General features: G+C 43.0%; 1 protein-coding gene across 5 annotated transcripts in view; it reads right to left on the reverse strand.

Annotated features, from left to right (window-relative positions):
- The window catches only part of ARMC2 (armadillo repeat containing 2), a 126,710-nt gene that overhangs the window by 16,329 nt on the left and 90,026 nt on the right, over positions 1–20,355 (reverse strand). For all 5 annotated transcript variants that reach the window (XR_002730380.2, XM_023205973.2, XM_023205972.2 and 2 more), the window contains one exon: positions 4,258–4,576. Coding sequence is in view for 4 of the 5 variants with exons in the window: in XM_023205973.2 (XP_023061741.2) it covers positions 4,258–4,576 (319 nt within the window). In the remaining variant the exon portion in view is untranslated. The remainder of the gene's footprint in view (positions 1–4,257; positions 4,577–20,355) is intronic.

The raw sequence follows: 20,355 nt of genomic DNA on the forward strand, positions 1-20,355 counted from the left end.
AAACTCATCCAGGAGTCGAGTCATGTAAGGGGAAGGTAGAAGGGGGTGACCCCCTGTCAGGGGTGACTTTTGCCCTTCTATAAACTTTTATTTGGAGATAAAATCTTTCAGAAGAGAATAGAGAAGGGATCACCTGCTTGTCCAAACAACTGCCTAAGGCATAGTAGGCAAGAGGCCTGACCCATCATGGGAGAGCAGGGTTTCTTCACTTCTGCTCAACCTCATATGGTACCAAATGTTTACAGAGACTAAAACATTTCTCACAGGGAGGCCCTTGACCACCTGTATCAGGAGCAGCCAGGGAGCTTTAGAGAGAGTTTCACTCTGTCGTCCATGCTGGAGTGCAGCGGTATGATCTTGGCTCACTACAACCTCCACATCCTGGGTTCAAAAGATCTTCCTGCCTCAGCCTCCTGAGTAGCTAGGACTATAGGCGCGTGCCACTATGCCTGGCAAATTTTTGTATTTTTAGTAGAGATGGGGTTTTGCCATGTTGGCCAGGCTGGTCTTGAACTCCTGACCTCAAGTGATCCACTCACCTTGGCTTCCCAAAGTGCTAGGATTACAGGCATGAGCCACTGCTACCAGCCTTTTTTTTTTTTTTTTTTTTTAGACAGAGTTCTCGCACTGTCACCTGGGCTGGAGTGCAGTGGCACGATCTCAGCTCATTGCAATCTCTGCCCCCCAGGTTCAAGCGATTCTCCTTGCCTCAGTCTCCCAAGTAGCTGGGATTACAGGCACCTGCCACCACGCCTGGTTAATTTTTTTGTATTTTTAGTAGAGACGGGGTTTCATTATGTTGGCGAGGCTGATCTCGAACTCCTGACCTCATGATAACACCTGCCTTGGCCTCCCAAAGTGCTGGGATGACACGTGTGAGCCACCGCGCCTGGACCTTTTTTTTTTTGAGAAAGGGTCTCACTCTGTTGCCCAGGCCAGAGTGCAGTGGTGAATCATGGCTCACTGCAGCCTTGACTTCCTGGGCTCAGGTAATTCTCCCACCTCAGCCTCCTGAGCAGCTGAGATCACAGGCGTGTGCCACCACACTCAGCTAATTTTTTTTTTTAACAGAGACAGGGTTTTGCCATGTTGCCCAGTCTGGTCTAGAACCCCTGGCCTCAAGCAATCTGCCTGCCTTGGCTTCCCAAAGTGCTGGGATTATAGGCGTGAGCCACCATGCCTAGCCTCTTGCCTCTTTCTCCTACCCCAAAGCATCACTTTCTTTTGAGTCAAAAGCAAGTTATTCACTCTTCCTTTATAGGTAGAAATGTAATTTCTAAACTCATAAAATATTTATAAGATGAGGAGTTTTTTCACTTTATATGTGAATATTAACAATTGTGGGATAATGAATCATGCCTAACTCTACTCCTTGGCTATTCACAGCCATGTGCCCCCAGTCCAGGTGTTTGAGGTCTAGTCCTCAGGCCCTTCCTGGGCAGCCACAGTCAGGCAAAAGCATTAATTTCGCAACAGATGAGAACTCGCCCAGTGGGTTTCAGGCTTCTGCTAGATTCTGAGGAGCCAGAAAAACCAGCGTGGTTCCCTGAGGCACTGGGTCTCAACACTTAAGGGACAAAAGACTCACCTGGGGGCAGAGGAGGCATTAAAAGGCAGATTTCAAGACTCTAATGGCGTTTTATAGAGGCAGTTTCTGGGCAAGGGCCAGAAACCAAAAAGGGTATTTTAATGAGTCCCACAGCTAATTCTGCAGCAGTCACATCCCTGGTCCTGGGCTGAGAAGCCCTGCTCAGTGTGGTGAGTGGATCTCAGGAAGGGGAGAGGAGCATCAGCAGACACGAGCATGCTACAGAGCAAATGCTGAACATTTTGAGGTTGGAACAGAAACTGAATTTCTCTCACAGCTACGTGCATATTCTTCCACGCGGCTTAATGTGCAGTCAGCAGCTTGGAAAAGAGTTCAAGCCTAAACACAGAGATTGCTGAGTTATCTACATGGAAGTGGTAAGTCATGGTGCAGATTCCAGTCAGAATTGAAGAGTCCTTTCTCTAGACGGGTGACATGTGATGTGGGGCGCGGGGAAGCACAGGTCAGGGGCCCAGCGACTTTGCCACTTGCTCACTTTGTGACCTGTGAAAGTCACTATATCTCACGGAGCCTGTTTCCTCATCTGTGAAATGAAGAAAATAACAAAAACGTGCCCTCGCATTGTTGTGAGGTAACGGATATGAAAATGCATTTTCAACCGTAAAGCTCCATAGTGAAGCACGGCCTTGTCACTCACACGCCCACAGCCGGGTTCTGCCACCCATCCCTTAGCTGTGTGCACCTAGCTTCTTCCCTTCTCTTGAAACTGCGGTTCTTGTCTGTGCACCCGATGTCCCTCTACCATATATACTGAATTCCTTAAAAGCACATGCCAGCCTCCATTTTTAAAACCTTGTTCTAAACTGAATGTTGGTGTCCCCCAGAATGCACATGTAGAAGCCCTATCCCCTCAATGTGACTGTATTTGGAGCTAGGTCCTGTGGGGAAGTGATAAAGGTTAAACAAGGTCAGAAGGGTGGGGCCCTTATCCGGTAGAGCTGGTACCCTTACAAGAAGTAGAAGGGACCCCAGAGAGTGCTCTCTTCAGCACATGAGGACCCAGTGAGAGGGCAATCAACCACAGGCCAGGAAGGGGAGCCCACACCAGACCCTGACCCTGCTGGCATCTTGGTCTCGGACTTCTAGTTTCTAGAACTGTGAGAAAATACATGTCTGTTGAAGCTCCCCAGTTTATGAGATTTTGTTATGGCAGCCTGAGCAGAATAAACGAAACTGAATGCATAGCACAGAACTCATTACCCAGAAAGAGCTCAGGAAATGGCTCTTGAGTTGAATAGTGGAGGCGAGGGGGAGCAGGGAGTTCACAGTTTGCTCCTCCAAAACATCATTTGTGTCAGGCATTAAGCTTCCTTCCAAAACAACAACATTTTTCACAAGTATGGTTAGTAGTAGTTAATTTTTTTTTTTCTTTTTTTGGAGACAGCGTCTCAGTGTGTCACCTAGGCTGGAGTGCAGTGGCACGATCTCAGCCCACTGAGGCCTCTGCCTCCTGATTTCAAATGATTCTTCTGCCTCAGCCTCCTGAGTAGCTGGGATTATACGTGCACGCCACCATGCCCAGCTAATTTTTGTATTTTAGTAGAGAAGGGGGTTTCACCATGTTGGCCAGGCTGGTCTCAAACCCCTGACCTTGTGATCCACCCACCTCAGCCTCTCAAAGTGCTGGGATTACAGGCCTGAGCCAGCAGGCCCAGCTAGTAGTGGCAAAATTGATTACCTTAGATTGCAGTTAATTTCCCTACACACTAGCAGGCAGAAGTGCCTATGGGAGATGACAGGCCTAAAAAGTGTAGGGGTTGCCATGGACTGAATTGTGTGCCCAACAAAATTCATATGTTGAAGCCCTACTCCCAATATGCTTGTATTTAGAGATAGGGTTTTGAAGAGATACAGCAGGTTACAGAGCCCATAAGGGTAGGGTCCTAATATGATAGGATTGGTGACTTTATAAAAAGAGGAAGGGGGAGAAAGACTGTCGCCTACTCTACAAGTGCTTGCACCAAGGAATAGCCATGTGAGCACACAGTGAGTAGGTGGCTGTCTGCAGGCCAGGAGGAAGAGCCCTCACCAGGAGCTGAACTGTCTGGCACCTTACTCTTGAATTTCTCTGCCTCCAGAAGCATGAGAAACAAATTTCTGACAAAGTTGCCCAATCTGTGGTATTTTGTTATGGCAATCTGAGCTAATACAAGGGGAATTAATAGGACTTGAATGACTGGGGACTGTAATTACAAATAATGTAAGAACCTGAAGAGGAAAAAAAAAGGAATTAATTTTAATCATGTGGATTGCCCACAATATTTGGGATGTGGGATTTTAAACTCAAATATTTGGAATTTTAAACTTTTTGTGGTTAGTTTAGCCAAGTTTTCTTCATTTGCTAAGTAAAATTTTTAAAAAATTGCAATGTAATTCACAAACCATAAAATTCACCCTTTTAAAGTGTACAATTTGGTGGGTTTTAGTAATAATCTCTGTTACTATGTTTTCTTTTCCTTTTCTAAAAATCTGGATTACTTTTAAGACAGTTCTGAACAGAAGAGGGAATTTCCTTCATACGGCTAAGACTTTTGCATAGGGAGCCACTTGTGCTAATAAAATCCTCATCACACCCCAGACACAGAACTGTCTTTGGGCTGCGGGAAAGTCGGTTGTGCCTGCTGCAGCCAGTGGGCCGCGGTTCTCACCCAGCGTGGTCAGGAGCAGGCCCACTATTCCCGGGTTGGCGGCCAGTACCGGGCCCACGCCCGGGTGGATGGCAATGTTGGCCAGCACGCGGGTCAGCTTGATGAGCACGTCCTCTGCCTCTGACGGCGGCCTCTGCGCCCTGTGCTGCTCGCCTCGTTGGCCCAACGGCTTCTGGGAATGCAGATCCAGCTGATGGAACGTCTGGAATAATGACAGCAGAGTTTGGATGCTCCCTTTCTCTTTGGAAAATTGTTCACGAGCCTGGTTATTTTTCGCCGTCAGGTTGCCAAGAATAAAAACAACACGGACGACCAAATCCTGCAATAAACAAAAGACAGAGTCAAAAGTGCAAAGGGGGCTGGAACACATTGTGGGGCAGAAGATAGTATTTAATTTATTCACAATTGCATTAATAGTAAAATGGAACACATCTGGCTTCGACTCGCTTGTACAGTATTTGATTCCCAAGAGCAGTGCAAAGTGACAGAGGAGATAATAAGCACCTGGCAGCAATGAAAGAATACAAACTGATTGATGCGATCAGCAGCGCCTATTACCTTCAGATCCTTCATCTGAAATTCTGGCTCGCCTTTCTTTTTCTCCTTCGGAGAACAATTAGTTGAGTGGGACGGCATTACTAAAAATGTGTCATGGAAATCTAAGTTTTGACAATAGCCGGTTTCTTGAAATTCCAAATCTTTCCTTAAAATTTCATCTCCGGCTGAAGCATGGTGTTTTTGAGTTTGGGCAGGATTGACACTTGGGACTGGATAATTCTTTGCTGTGGGGAGGTGTCCTGTGCATTGTAGAGCATTCAGCAGCATCCCTGGCCTCCACCCACTAGATGACAATACCTCTCCAGATGTGCCAGCCAAAACTGCCCCTCCACAGCGTGGAGCAGCGCTGTGTTACGTAGCTACACTACTTTAAGGCAGTCAGTACCTACCAATTCTTGCCCAGGGTGGTGGTTACATGAGTGACATCTTTATAATTACTTGCTGAATTGTGCATACCCGTTTTATGCACTTTTCTGTATATAGGTTATATTTCACAATTTTAAAATGTTTTTACAAACCCTTAGCTGAGAACATTTTAAAATTAAACAAGATACAAAAATCACTGTGCTTTTAGTTTGACAACAATGTCCATATATGAGTCCAGATCAGCCTTCCCCATGGGTGTCAACGAAGGTGACCTGGGAGGAGGAGATTTTAAATGAATACTCATTGGAGGGCTACAACTGGCCTGGATGGTATTATATCTATATCTATATATACAGTGCCAGGCACTGTGCCATTTTATAGACAAGAAACTAGGGCCTGGAGAAGCCGCCCAGGTCCCATGGCTGGTGAGGGTTAAGGTCAGGATTTGATTCTAGGGTTACCCAGACTCTAGAGTCCTTTCTACACCAACATCTGCCTCCCATACAGGGTGTCATGTACTTTTTCTCCTCCTTTGCCTTCTTGCAGAACAGTTAAAGAATTATCTCCTTTTAAAATGCACATATGTCACCAGAAGGGACGACTATAAACCTGACTTTGTTGATCGGGTCAGTAATTAGCAGCAGCCTTAAGAAAAGGGGACAAAGGGGCAAGGGCTGGGCACATTTTCATCGAGGAGCACATGTCCAGGTGCGATGCCAGGGTGTCAGGTGTGGCCGGGAAATTGGGGAAGATTGGGGGCAAAGTACAACTTTTGGATTTACCTAGGCCTTCTCTGCCAATACCAACTTGTTCCTGCTTGTTCTTGCTAAAAGAACCAAAAGTTTTCCCTAACACTCACTGCAGAGAAGCAAGGCTGCTGCTTGCACAACCGGACACCATTTGCCAAACATTAAGGACCGCGGCTCATGCTACAGCAAAAACTGGAGATGGTCCAGGAGAGAGTTCATTTTCAGAGACATTTCAACTCACAGCATTCAACCAACCACAGTGGTCATCCAGTTAGGAGACCCTGCTCCTGACTCCACCCCAGGAAATAGAATGTTAGTCCTCAGATAAGTTCTTAATGCCAGGGGCCTAGGAATACACACACACATAGCCAAGTCTGAGAGTCAGTGTTCTGAAGAGCTTCTCACCTACTGAGAAGACAAAGCTAACATATGTGGGGAAACAGCAAAGACTAAAACGGCAAACGAAGAAGCGAGATGTGGAAGCGGATTATGAGTCCCAGGTCCAGAGCCAGGCAGGCTGGGCTCACACAGGTGCTTGGCCTCTCTGTGCATCCATTAACTTATTTGCAAAATGGAGATACAATTCGTACTGTGAGATCACATGAGATACAACAGGCAAAGCACAAATTGTATTGACCAATGATTAGGGCACTGCTGTGAACTCTTTTTATGTCCTAGCAATAAAATGCTAACTAATAGCAATAAACTCAGTGGTGCAGGCCTAGTAGTCTTACAAGAGTTTCGAAAAGAGGATGCTCCGGGAACAGTGTCAGGTTCAGCAGAGTTATCATGAAAGAATTTGAGTTCAACTCTGGAAGCTGTGAGATGCAGAGAGATGTGGAGGGGAGCATGGGGTTGGGTGGGCAGCAGAAAAGTCTCTTTTTTTTTTTTTTAACTTTTTAGGCTCAGGGGTACATGAGCAGGTTTGTTACATGGGCAATCTTGGGTCATGGGGCTGTGGTATGCAGATTATTTCATCGCCCAGGTACTAAGCTTACTACCCAATAGTTATTTTTCCTGATCCTCTTCCTTCTCCCACCCTCCACCCTCAAGTAGGCCCCAGTGTCTGTTGTTCCCTTCTTTGTGTCCATGAGTTCTTATTATTTAGCTCCCACTTATAAGTGAGAACTTGTGGTATTTGGTTTTCTGTTCTTGCGTTAGTTTGCTAAGGATAATGGCCTCCTGCTCTATCCATGTTTCTGCAAAGGACATGATCTTATTCTTTTTATGGCTGCATAGTATTCCATGATGTATATGTACTACATGGTCTTTATCCAATCCACCACTGATAGACATTTACGTTGATTCCGTGTCTTTGCTATTGTGAATAGTGCTACAATGAACAAATGTGTGCATGTGTCTTTATGGTAGAATGATTTATTTATATTCCTTTGGGTATATACCCAATAATGGGATTTTTTTTGAGACACAGTGTTGCCCTGTTGCTGGAGTGTAGTGGTGCAATCTCAGCTCACAGCAACCTCCGCATCCTGCGTTCAAGTGATTCTCCTGTCTCAGCCTCCCAGGTAGCTGGGATTACAGGCATGCACCATCAAACTTGGCTAATTTTTGTACTTTTAGTAGAGACACGGTTTCACCATGTTGGCTAGGCTGGTCTCAAACTCCTGACCTCAAGTGATCCATCTGCCTTGGCCTCCCAAAGTGCTGGAATTACAGGCGTGAGCCAGTGTGCCCAGCCTGTTTTTAGTTTGAAGAGGATTAGTTTGAGAGAGTATCTGGGACTATCTCCTTCCTGGGCCAGGGGTCATCTTCTCATTCTTCAATTACCTGACTGTTCCCTAAAGAAGCTGACATTTATGGGCCTTAAGTCTAAAACAAGCACACACAATCTGATTATAATACTTGAATCCCACTTCACATAAAATAGAGGGTTACTTCAAATAATGCCTGGTGGCAAAGGCCCTGCCCTGGGCTCTGAGTTGGTGGCTTCTCCTCCACCCTGATCAGACCCAACAGAGAAGCAGAAAATCAGTTTTCCAACCACGACAGAGGGTATTTCCAAGAAAGAAGAACTTCATCTGATATTCTCTAAGCTGAGGACTATAAATAAAATTTTTGTGTGAACTTTGATACATGTTTTCTGCTTAAAGACTATATGAGTTCTAGTTCTGAAAATCCTAATAATTAATAACAATAGCAGCACAGTAGTAGCAGCAACTAACACATAGTACTTATTAGTACTTATGATGTGCCAGGCATTGTCCTAAGCATTTACATATACAAATTAACAAATTCACTGACAATGATAACTTCCACTTCTTTCATCTGAACAAAGCTATTCACAGTATCTTTTCCAATCTAAACCACAGTCTCCCTCGTACACTTGACAGTGATGTTTATAAGTTTTGGACTTCACCATGTTCCTGGAATTGGGCTCTCTTCTCTCATTTCCATAAAAGCACGTTAAACAAGACAGGAAATGCATTATAAGTGATTTTAAGTGATTGCTTAAGTAACTTAATAGCTGCATTCTACACCCTAAATTGTTACCAGGACTAAACAATTTACCTCCTGAAATGTCATGGCATCTTCTAAGGGTGCTGGATTGTTTTTTTTTTTTTTTTCTCTTCCTAGGCCTTGCCATTTCACCTCCATCTACCTGTCTTGCTTTTCTCTTAGTCCAGCTCAGTAGGCTTCTCCAGCCCTGTCCCACCTCCCGCTGTTAGTGTGGATTTGCCAGGATTTAGATCAGATCCCCGGTAAAAACAGTTCTCCTCAGTGGACATCATTCTTCAAAATTCAAATGACCTCTCCCCACTGTCACATGCAGTCTAATCTGGGAAGACTAAGTGCTGCTTTTCTTTTTCTAAAAATTCCCTCAGGCCCCTTACTCTTCTAAAATTCTTCCATTCTGTCATCTCTGTAGGTACTAATGTGGCCAAGATTATGAAGCCTCCAGTGCAGAAGAAACAGCTCTAGGCTGTAGGGCAGGAAGAGTTAACACTGTTATAATACTGCTTTTCCTGCTTCAGATGGAAAAGGAGGGGGTGGTTCCTGGCAGCCGTGGTGCCAACTGAAGCATGGCATGCGAGATCAACAAATGGGATGGCAGATTGCACCGTCTGCAGCACCAAACTTCCAGCAACTGCTATCTCTGCTTACTGTTTTTGTCCTGTTTTTCAGGGTTGGCTATGGTACTTCTTCTTTTTTTTCCCCCCCCACCTTTCTTAAATATATTCTACATGGATCTAGGGAGCATGGAAGAGGCCAAAATAGAAGCCGACTCACAGGAGGTCAGCAGAGGTAGTGTTTTCTTATCTCCATGCAAGGGCTTGTCTTGACTCGTCTGGAATCCTGAAGGAGGCTGAGCCAGACAGCTTTCCAGGGCCCCTCTCCTCACCATGGGTGGCCTCTGCTCCCAAACTGTGCACTCCAAGGTCCTCCCAACTGAACCAAGGTCTGCGTTGGGCAGGATCATGAAGAGATTATCTACTGTTCCACAGCCCGAGCCATCTCAAGTCTATAAAATATTACTTAATATTCTATAAAGATCTGTAAAAATTAAACCAAGGCCAAAATCATCTATTTAGAGAGAGCACCAATTCCACAGCAGAAAACGATTTCATCAATATGCAGCTCTCCTTTGAGGCACAGATTCTCTCCTTTATTCTTAGACAATATCTGAGAAACATCTATAAATTAACACTCCACTTTTATAGCATTTTTATTAAATTTAACACAATGTTGCATATTCATATCATAACTATGTGGTTTTGAAATAGCAAAATGAAGATGAATCAAGAGAGATCTTTTTTTTTCCTAAAGAAGGCAGTCTAGTATAACCAGTTCATATCGACTTTCTAATTTTACTTAAAACAGAATCAGCCTAGCAACAGCTACAGCCAACCAGAGCTTAGACAAACAGGTACACCTAGAGGAAGAAGACTGACCTCAACAGAGCTTTCGGGTTAGAGCCTGAGGGATATTGTCATTAGTTTCGCAGATGTTGTGCCCCAGTGAGCAAGCAAGTTACTCAACCTGAATGGGCCCCACAAGCCTGTGAATGAAATTACTTTAACTGGAATGAAACCAGGAACAGGGCACTGCTCACCAGGATGGTCTATGTTGAGTTCCAATGGTGGCAGCATTGGCAGCAGCTGTTGCATGTTACTTTCCATGGGAGAGACATTGGCCTAAAGCCAATGAAAGACATTTTTACCCCTATTTGGAGATGTTGGAACTGAGGCTTCAGGAGACTCATTAAGTAAGTCCAAAGTCAAACACTGGTGAAGAGAAGAGGCAGGATCTGTACACACAGATGGTTTCCAAAACCACCTTCAGCCCAACTCCTCATTGCTCATCATCATCATCTTCCCCGTTCCCCAGCCCCAGCATCTCTGATTCCTCTCTGTCTCATCCCCTCACCAAGCAGTCACCAAGTCTCCTCGAACCTGTCGTCTCAAAATGACCCCCAGCTCCCTCCTGCCCGTGGACCTAATCTGCCTGTAGACTGTTGTCAGAGGCCCTTTCCAGGCTCCTCCCTCTGCCGTCAACCCTAACACAACTTCTTGAAGCACAGCTCTTCCCTTTGCTCAAAAACATCTACTGCCTATTAAATGAATGTCAAAGCCAGCATCTAATGCACCATCTGGCCCCGTGCGACCACTTCTGTGCTACCTCACATTACTCTCTGCCCACGGCCAGCCAAAGTGAACACATTCCTCCCCGACTCCCACACCCTTCCTACCGTACCTTAAAATAACTCATGTGCATAATGTTGACTGTGGGGAAGAAACAATATCAAGCTGTCACAGAAAGAATAAACTATGTTCAGCAGACTCCACTTAGGAGGGAACTGCTTCCACTCAGTAAAGGAAAACATTTTAGGAAGATTTGTAAGAATGGGTTGAAATGGAAGGGGATGTAAATATGCTTAAAATCTGAACCCTCTATTAACCAGAAAATTAATCAAAATGCCCTGTTTAAAATATGGTTACAAACTTCTCGTGCCTGAGAGCTGAATCAGGATTTACAATTTGCTTTGCTTATCCAACTTCCCACCCTCAAACAAAACCCAAACATTAAGTGAGCTTGCAGGTGGCTTGAAGAACAGATAAATTTTAGCAAAGTGGAAGACAGACTGTGCACTACCGCAAAAATGCTAACTGACCATAGGGCACCGAAAGTGGGTCAAGAGTTTGCCTATGTGTTTAACTACATAAAATAGAAGAATCTGAAATGTTGGAGACTCAAAGCCAAGAATCTAAGTAGAAAATCATTTTAAAACCAGAAGAGATTATGCTTGATTCCCCCATCCATCTATCCATTCTATCGGCAATCATTTATTGAGCACCCACGATATGCCTTTGAATGTCACTCAAAAGTACCAGGGCAATGCTACCATTTCACTGTGCTCGGTTCTTTTTCAAGCCAGCAGACATAAATCAGGCATTTGGGTTCCGTGCTGAGCAAGGAAAGAGCCAGTTCCACAAGGGCAAAGCCAGCAGGAGCTGGAAAGAATGAACAAGCTAAGGGCGTATTGTGCAGCCTGCCCGGTCAGGGGCGCAGACCAAGGCCAAGGCTGAAAAAAGGAGCAAGCTCAGTCAAATGCTCTCGGCACCCACTGGGAATGTGCCTGCAGAGGGGCTGGGAAGACAGCCATAGGGCGTGCTCCTGTCAGGGAGGAGGCAGAGGGCAAGCTGGGAGCCAAGTCGCCTTACAAAGGCACCAGGGGAAGGAGTGGAGGCACCTTCCTAACCAATCCTCGATGGCCCAAAGAGGATGGAGGGAAAGAGAAGGCACCTTCTCTCTGGAATGCTGAAAGGCTGTGGTTACATTCAAGATGAACAGCTAGAAAAATGGCAGTTGGTTTTGCTTTCAGCCCACACTGTTCAGACATTCCAGCTCTCATTTCTGACACCACGATGGCTAAGCATTCCAAATCAGTGTTCACTGTGCATGCATACATGGCTGAAGACAGCAGCTTATGCCTATAGCAGTCTAAACAGAATGAGAGGTGGGACTTTAAGAGCAGCACAACCAAGAATGAGTCTGGCAGTTCCCAGGGTTTGCAAAGACTCTGACAACAGTCCTGCTGCATCTGGAAGCTCTGTGGTAAAAGAAACAAGAAATTAACCATATCTACACATGGAGAGAGTTAAACAGACAGTGGGTCAATGGATACACGTGATAGGAATGTAGACAAAGATTGTTCTTTTTGATCAAGACCTTTCAAAAATATTGCCAGTCTTTTGAAAGTCTTATTTGAGGCATTTTACCAGATCTCTTGCCCAGCAGATATTTACAGAAGAAATGGGGAAAATCCCTTCATGTTCTTCCAAAAAACAAACCCAAACGTATTTTCCTGAGATGCTAAATGTAGCAACACTGACGTCAGAGGCACCTCCTGAGGCAGGCTCTGCCTCCCAAAGGCTGATAGCAACCCCACTCCCTCCTTCGTTATTAAGCCCATCTGTTTGCACATTTGTTTTGTACCAAATGCAGTTTACACCATAAAGCAGACAATATGTGCACATTTCTTAAGTGAGATTTGTCATTTAATTGAATTTTGGCCAGTGTTTTTAATAGATATTTTACCTAACTCTAAAGTTTAGCTTTCATACAGCCTCAAGCCGACCGAGAGGCTGTTTCATCTCAGTGTGTGTGTGTGTGTGGGAACTGGAGTTACTAGTTGCATCACGGATCTTGGACAAATTAACTACATAGATAAGAGCCAAAGAAGTTTCCCTTGCTCTCCCTGTGGAAGTCATTTATAGGAGCTGGGAGGAGTAGATGCCTTTTCGTTGAGACTGTTGGTGAGCCAGAAACCCAGGCCATGCACACAACCATCACATACAGATGGAAAAGGAGGCCCACTTCAATGAGGGCCATTGTGCAAACAGAGGCAGTGTAAAGCAGACCATATTCTAAGTGAACTCATCACTCTCAATTTAATGTTGCAAACTACAACACTTAGATATGGGTATATACTGCACTGTCTCAAAACAGGACATCTGCAGGAATAGTAATTATTTTAAAGATGAAATTTGGTGCTTGTTTAACCTAACAAATGAACCAACAACTCGCAGCTTGTCTAGCCAACTGAACTGAAGGCGCCCTCCCTTGCACAGGCGGCTCTAAGGGTCCTGAGGAGTAGAGCCTGTGCTCCTCTCTCCTGGGGGAGCCACTCTGGCCAGTGCTTAAAGCCTCGTCAGCGTGATGGGCACCTTCAAACTAGGTTTGGTCCCAGGACTTATTTTGACACAAGTCTGGCAGTGAAAATTTGTGGAAAAGACTAATGTACCATCCTGTGTTCTCCAGCTAAGAAATCATTCCTCAGCTGCCTGTGCAAAAGGCAAAGGGCCAGTGGTTCTTACCACTTACTGGGAAGCCTACATCAGCACCTGGTGGGTCTTGTCAACTTGGTTCCTACTTTGTCAGGAAGAGCCATTGTCAGCTGTGCTCCTGTGGAGAAAGACTGACCCTGTGTGGCTGATTTGATTAATCACTTTAAAATTTTTTGAGGTTTTATGGGAACCCCTCTGCTGTCAATACTGGAGAAAATGGTTTTAAAGAACCACCTTAGTAAGTTATACCATAGGTCTCAAAACCTGCTGCTCATTTGAGTCACTTGAGAAGTCTCTTAAAAGTAGGTTATTGGGCCCCATCCCAGACGTGAATCAGAATCTCTCTGGGTGGGGCTTGAGCACCTGTATTTCTATTTTTAAATTAAAACAAAATTTTTAATTAAACCCAAATTTTAAAGTGGAAAATAGGCTTAAGGGTTCTTCTTGTTTTGTCGTGTTTTGTTTTTGGGAGAAAGGGTTTCATGGTGTAACTAGGTTGCAGTGCAGTGACTCGATTTCAGCTCACTGCAACCTCCATCTCCCAGGCTCAAGTGATTCTCCTGCCTCTTCCTCCCAGGTAGCTGGGATTACAGGCATGGGCCACCAAACCCAGCTAATTTTTGCAGCGTTTTTTTTTTTTTTTTTTAATGTTCTTGTAAAGACAGAGGTTTACCATGTTGCTCAGGCTGGTCTCGAACTCCTGAGTTCAGACAATCCACCTGCCACAGCCTCCCAAAGCACTGGGATTACAGGCCAACCTGAGCCACCTGTGCCCAGCTGAGCACCTGTATTTTTAAAGCTCCCCAGGTGAATGTGACGATAAGCCAAATTGGGGAGCCACTCTGATTTAAATCAAGAAAAAATCAGAACTCTCACCACTTGAATATCCATTATTTGTCTTTGTAATAATGCTTTTTAAAAAATAATATGAATACTTGTAAATATAAATCCTTGTTCCTCAATAATCCTCACAGCATAGATGTGTAGAAAATAAAAGTGAAACCACTCCACAACCCCTCCTGTCGATGGACTTGATTTAGACTTTATATACTTGAATATGTAAAGTATATTCAGACTTCTCATATGTTGAAATCAGACTTTACCTTGACAAGAGAAAAAGAATGTAAAAATAATGGAAAATTTTGTGACTTTTGGTATCTTCTCATGTAATTCTAATTTTTTTCCCCTTTGATGGAAAACAACAGCAGATGGAGAGGAAATATTCTACTTTCTTCCAACAGCAACCAGCCCTGGTGCTACCTGGTTCAAAACAGGATTTCCCCCTTGGTGGACGGCAGCAGCGACCGGCAGCTTCCTGTGAAGCTCCCCATCCGCTGATAAGATCAGTTCAAGAGGCGTGTGTAGGTGACATTTCATTTATCACTATAAAGGGTTTTTTTCCTTTTCTTTCTTGTTCTTTTTAGATTTCTGTTTCTACGTTTTTTGAAAACGCAATTAGCCATAAACATGATTTGATTTAAAAGTGCATCTTAGAAAAATGAAACCTATGCTGATTCTAAATGTAGTCCTCAGGCTTTCAAGACAGAAGCAATATTAACCTCCCAGAACAAAAACAGGGAAAGTCTACTGACTCTGATTGTCTAATCATTTGGCAATGGCTATGTATATTAAGAGACTACAAAGCTTCCAAAGTATTTCTCTACAACCCAAGTTAGTCTTGCAGGGATGTTTCCTAGAGCTGAAAAAAAAATAATTATAGGAAGTAATAATTCTGTTTAATTAAGCTGCTGGAAGGCTGGTTCACGTTTCCATGATCAGTTCTAAGCCTCAACATTCAAGTAAATCCCAGGTGCGGCAAAGTGTCTAACCACTGCAGATCAATACACTCACATCAGAACTTTAAGAGGAAAAACAAATCGTATTTGATCAGCCACCTGGGCCACGGGAAACATGAAACTAAGATGCCATGCTGTTCTGAAGGAATTCTGTTTTGCTGTTTATGGCAGTCCACCCATGTGAAAATTGTGGGAAAAAATTCTTATTATATCCTCCTCCAAACTAGGAAGAAGAAAGTACATATTTAAGGAGGAAGCACTTGAGTATTAGAAAAAAATATTTTTTAACACCTTACAGGTGGTAAAGCATTTCACATACTCAAAATTCTTTCTTTCAGCACTTATGAGCTTACTTTGCCAAGCATCATCTCGGTCTATCAGGACAAAGTCTGTGTCGTTTAGGAACTCGCAGGAGTGGGTAGGACAGCTACATAATAATAACCATTTGGAGAACCACTAAAGAAATGTTTTTGAAGACTAACGGGAACTTCTGGTTAATGATTTTAGGAAGTAGTTGGGACACACAGCTACTTCCTTGTAGCCTAAACTCTTTCCTTGCTCTTCTAAAATATTTTGGTTTTGAGGAAAATATAAGTTATGTATTTTTCTTACTAGAAAAAAATCAAAGTAATGAGTCAAAACCACAACATTTCAACAGTTATTATAAGTAAAAGTATTGAGTCAAAGTATAATTTTTTAAAAATTAAAAACATGACTCTCATAGGCTCATAAAATGAACACACTTAAAGAGTATTTAACTCATTAATGAGGAGGCCAATACCACAGTAAAGTTTGTTCCAAGCACAACTGAAGATCTGGGAATTTACAAGCACTCAAGATTTCTAGGTTATATACAAACCTGACAAATGCCTACAAAGTAATAAAACCGTAACTTTCGAGGTGATCCTGTCTACCAGACTGAAACCTATGAATTAATGTATAACTTTATTGTGTCTGGGATCTAACCAAATAGTAAACAGCAAGTCCAAACACCAATATGTTGGCCTAGAGAATTAATCCCTGATTGGGCCATTAAACAATGCCCTGGCATGCCTTTGTCAGGACATGCCTCCACCTATTCCACACCTTATCTCTAAGATTTGTATAGTTTTTCTTAATAATAGTGAAGTGGTTAAGGCCATACACATACTGCTTGGGTTCTTAGCTCTGAGTGTACTAGCTGGGATACTAGCTGTGTTAAAGTCTTAAAAATGTTGCACTGATGAGGGAGAAATTGACTTGTCTTGCTTGGGAGTCCTCACAGAGGAGCAGACAAGAGAGTTACAACTTGAAATATGGAATTGACTTTGAAGAGGAGAAGTCACAGAGAAGTTTTATCAGAGCCCCTTAGGCTCTTCTCATTAAGTCTGTTCATATTCAATTTTATTTTAGGGTTTTTAGTCTACAATATCTGTCTGTCTAGCTAGCTAGTGATCAATGACTCACTGCAGCCCGGGCTCAAGCAATCCTCCCACCTTAGCCTTCCAAGTAGCTGGGACTACAGGCATGTGCCACCACGCACAGCTAATTTTTTGTTTATAGAGATGGGGTCTATGTTGCCAGTCTTTTCTCTCTCTCTCTCTCTCTCTCTCTCTCTCTGAGATAGGATTTCATCTTGTTGCCCAAGCTGGACAACTGGTTTCACTAGAGACTCACACCACCACGCCTGGCTTATGTGTTGATACTGGAGTTAAAAAAGAAATTATTTAGGCAAATAGTGAGGGTAAGGAGGGCCTCAGTAAGGTTTTCCTTTTAATGAAAAGCAGCCCCCAAATAATTTCAAGCTGCAGATATAGAAAGGCAGGCTAGAAGCTTGCACAGCTGAATGTTGCCAGCTGTGCCAATAGGAAAAAGGGTACCTGGGACTAGGCATGTCCACTATGGCAGCTCCATCTTCCCTTCTCTTTGCCAGCCACATGTGCAGTAAACAGCAGGTAACATGGTGCCAGCCAAGCAAAAATCCCATTTGTATAATAAGAACACTAGGGTTGGGTGGCCAGCTTCTCTGCGTACTATGTAAACATCACACCTGGTCCAACCAATCTTTGGGCCCTGTGTAGATCAGACATGGCCTCCTCGAGCCTGTCTATAAAACCCTGTGCACAGGCCAGAAGTCCCACTCGGGTGCTTCTCGTGCACAGGAGAGAGGGCTATTCTCCTCTCTCTTTCTTTTGCCTATTAAACCTCTGCAATTAACTTCACTCCACGTGTGTCCATGTCCTTGATTTCCTTGGAATGAGGCAACGAACCTCAGGTGTCACCCCCGACAATGATGCCACTTCAGTGTTACTTTTTTTTTTTTTTTTTTTTTTTTGAGATAGAGTCTCCCTCTGTCGCCCAGGCTGGATTGCAGTGGCACAATCTTGGCTCACTGCAGCCTCCACCTCCCGGGTTCAAGCGATTCTCCTGTGTCAGCCTCCTGAGTAGTTGGGACTACAGGCTAATTTTAATAAGCTTGGTTATGAGGTTCCCCTGCTAATTGCAAACAAATAATTGCAAAAAAGCAAGTAAAGATTACTAAAGGCAGAGGTAGCAACCAATAGAAAAAGAAGAGAGAGAAAATCTACAAAGATGCAGACATTTAAAGAACCTCATCAACAGACTCAGGTTTCCCATGTGGGACAAATAGCCTCTAGAGCAATAATTAATGCTTACAATAATGACCTTTGCTACCAAGAGGTTAAGTTAGTTTTAATATCTTCTAAGAAGGAAGAGAAACATGTAATATACTTGAATATGATTTTTGCCACAATGATTTAAGTTTAGTGATTAAAGTGATAATATGCATTTCTTTGATGGTCCTGAATAAACATGTTACTGTACATGGTTTACAAGGTGCTCTCTATTCCTCTTTGGAAACTAAAATAATTTTAATAGGTGTTTTAGTCTGTTCTCGCATTGCTCCAAATAAATACTTCAGATTAGATAATTTATCAAGAAAAGAGATTTAATTGGCTCATGGTTCCGTAGGCTGTACAGGAAGCATGCTGCTGGCATCTGCTCAGCTTCTGGGGAGGCGTCAGGAAACTTTCAATCATGGTGGAAGGTGAAAGGGAAGCAGGCACATCTTACATGGCCGGAGCAGGAGGAAGAGACAGAGCAGGGGGAGGTGCTACACACTTTTAAACAAGCAGATCTCATGAAAACTCACTCACTCACTATCATGAGAACAGCACCAGGGGGATGGTGCTAATCCATCCATGAGAACTCCACCTGCATGATCCAATCACCTCCCACCAGGCCCCACCTCCAATACAGGGGATTACAATTCAACATGAGATTTAGGCTGGGACACAGATCCAAACCACATCAATAGGAACATAAAATGGTAATTAACATCAATAGAGAAAAATGTGGTTTCTTAAACATGAGTTTTGCTTTTCAGATAACCATTGGTCTAATGTGAAAAGTAGTTTAGTAAAAAGTATAGTAAAATTCTATGCCAATTTAAACTTTAGGACATTTAGGCTGGGTGCAGTGGCTCATATCTGTAATCCCAGCACTTTGGGAGGCTGAAGTGGTAGGATTGCTTGAGCCCAAGAGTTCCAGGCCAGCCTGGGCAACATAGTGAGACTCCCATCTTTATTTTAAAAAACAAAAACAAAAAACAAAAAAACTTTAGGACATTTAGTTACTCAAACTAGAAACAGCATACTCTTAGCCATACTGATCTCTCTAGTCTCTCATATTGGGGAGATCCCAAGATTTTTGTTGGTTCATTCCATATGGCCATCATCTAAGCTCCAATCAGAGAAATAAACAGTATCTACTAGTAATGCTAGAAAACAATAGCACTATTTGTGAGTACTCAATTAATGAATTTTCTTCCTTAAAAAAATTACAGATTATAACATAACTCGAAATCAAACTGTTAAACAAAAGCATTTTCTTTTGTCCATATTTGAAAATTCTAGTGGCAAGGCAAATAAATCTTCTCTAATTAAAGACATCTACATCACCCAAGATCAAAGCACCAAAGCAAAAAAAAAAAAAAAAAGTGATGGGAAAATAAAATTGTAATTAAAATTCATAACATTAAATTACAAAACAAAATGTATAAATAGATCTCTTTTGAGTATAATATGAAAAATAATTCTTCTGGGCTGGGCACAGTGGCTCACACCTGTAATCCCAGCACACGGCAAAACCCTGTGTCTATCAAAAAAAAAAAAAAAATTAGCCAGGTGTGGCATCACATGCCTGTAATCCCTACTTGGGAGGCTAAAGCTGGGGTAAAACCTGACAAATTTAACAATTCTCAGCAGAAGTCTTTGGCTGGGTAAAAATAAGTTCAATGCTAGTGAGTAACAAACAGAGATTATGTTTTGAGGTGGTCTTAATATGGTTAATAAAACAAACACAAAGCTTTAGATTAAAATATTGTTAGTATATACATAAATTATTTGGTCCATAAACTGGTAAAACTTACTATAGGATGTTGAAAATGTACCACATTTAAAATGAATACTTATTGTATAAATGGACAAAATATCTCACTAAGTTGATGTCACTTTAATAATTTATGAAAGTGAATAAAAGTCGACTTTGCTTTAACGAACACTTAAAAACTTATAATAAAAATTAATGTTTGTGGCTGTGTGTGGTGGCTCACACCTGTAAACCCAGCACTTTGGGAGGCCGAGGCAGGCGGATCATGAGGTCAGGAGATTGAGACCATTCTGACTAACACGGTGAAACCTCGTCTCTACTAAAAATACAAAAACAAAATTAGCCAGGCATGGTGGCGGGCACCTGTAGTCCCAGCTACTCGGGAGGCTGAGGCGGGAGAATGACGTGAACCCGGGAGGCAGAGCTTGCAGTGAGCCAAGATCGCGCCACTGCACTCCAGCCTGGGCGACAGAGCGAGATTCTGTCTCCAAAAAAAAAAAAAAATTAATGTCTGTATGAAGTATTATGATTTGATTAATGAGAAATCATTTGTGAGTTCTTTCTTTTTTAAACAACTATATACATTTTTGCCTTGATTCATTAAAACTAAAATATTTCATTTAAGCACTTTACCTAGAAATGTTACCTTTTAAATAAAACAGTGGGGTCAAAGAATTAGAGAACTTAAGGGCTAGAAGAATCTTCAGGGAATATCCAGTGCAGAGGAACTGCAAACCTTTATTTGCATCAGAAGTCCCTGTGGTTCTTGTTAAAATGCAGATGGCCAGATAGGTCCTACCCTACCCATCTGACTCAGTAGCCTGGGATGAAACCTGGAAGAAATAACCATTACGGAAATAACCCTTGGGGTGGGGTTATACCCCTACCCCCACCCCAAAGTGACTCCCATGTAGGTTGTCTACAGATCAGTGG

The sequence above is a fragment of the Piliocolobus tephrosceles genome, chromosome 5 (genome assembly GCF_002776525.5).
Source record: "Piliocolobus tephrosceles isolate RC106 chromosome 5, ASM277652v3, whole genome shotgun sequence".
In the NCBI taxonomy this organism is placed as follows: Eukaryota; Metazoa; Chordata; class Mammalia; order Primates; family Cercopithecidae; genus Piliocolobus; species Piliocolobus tephrosceles.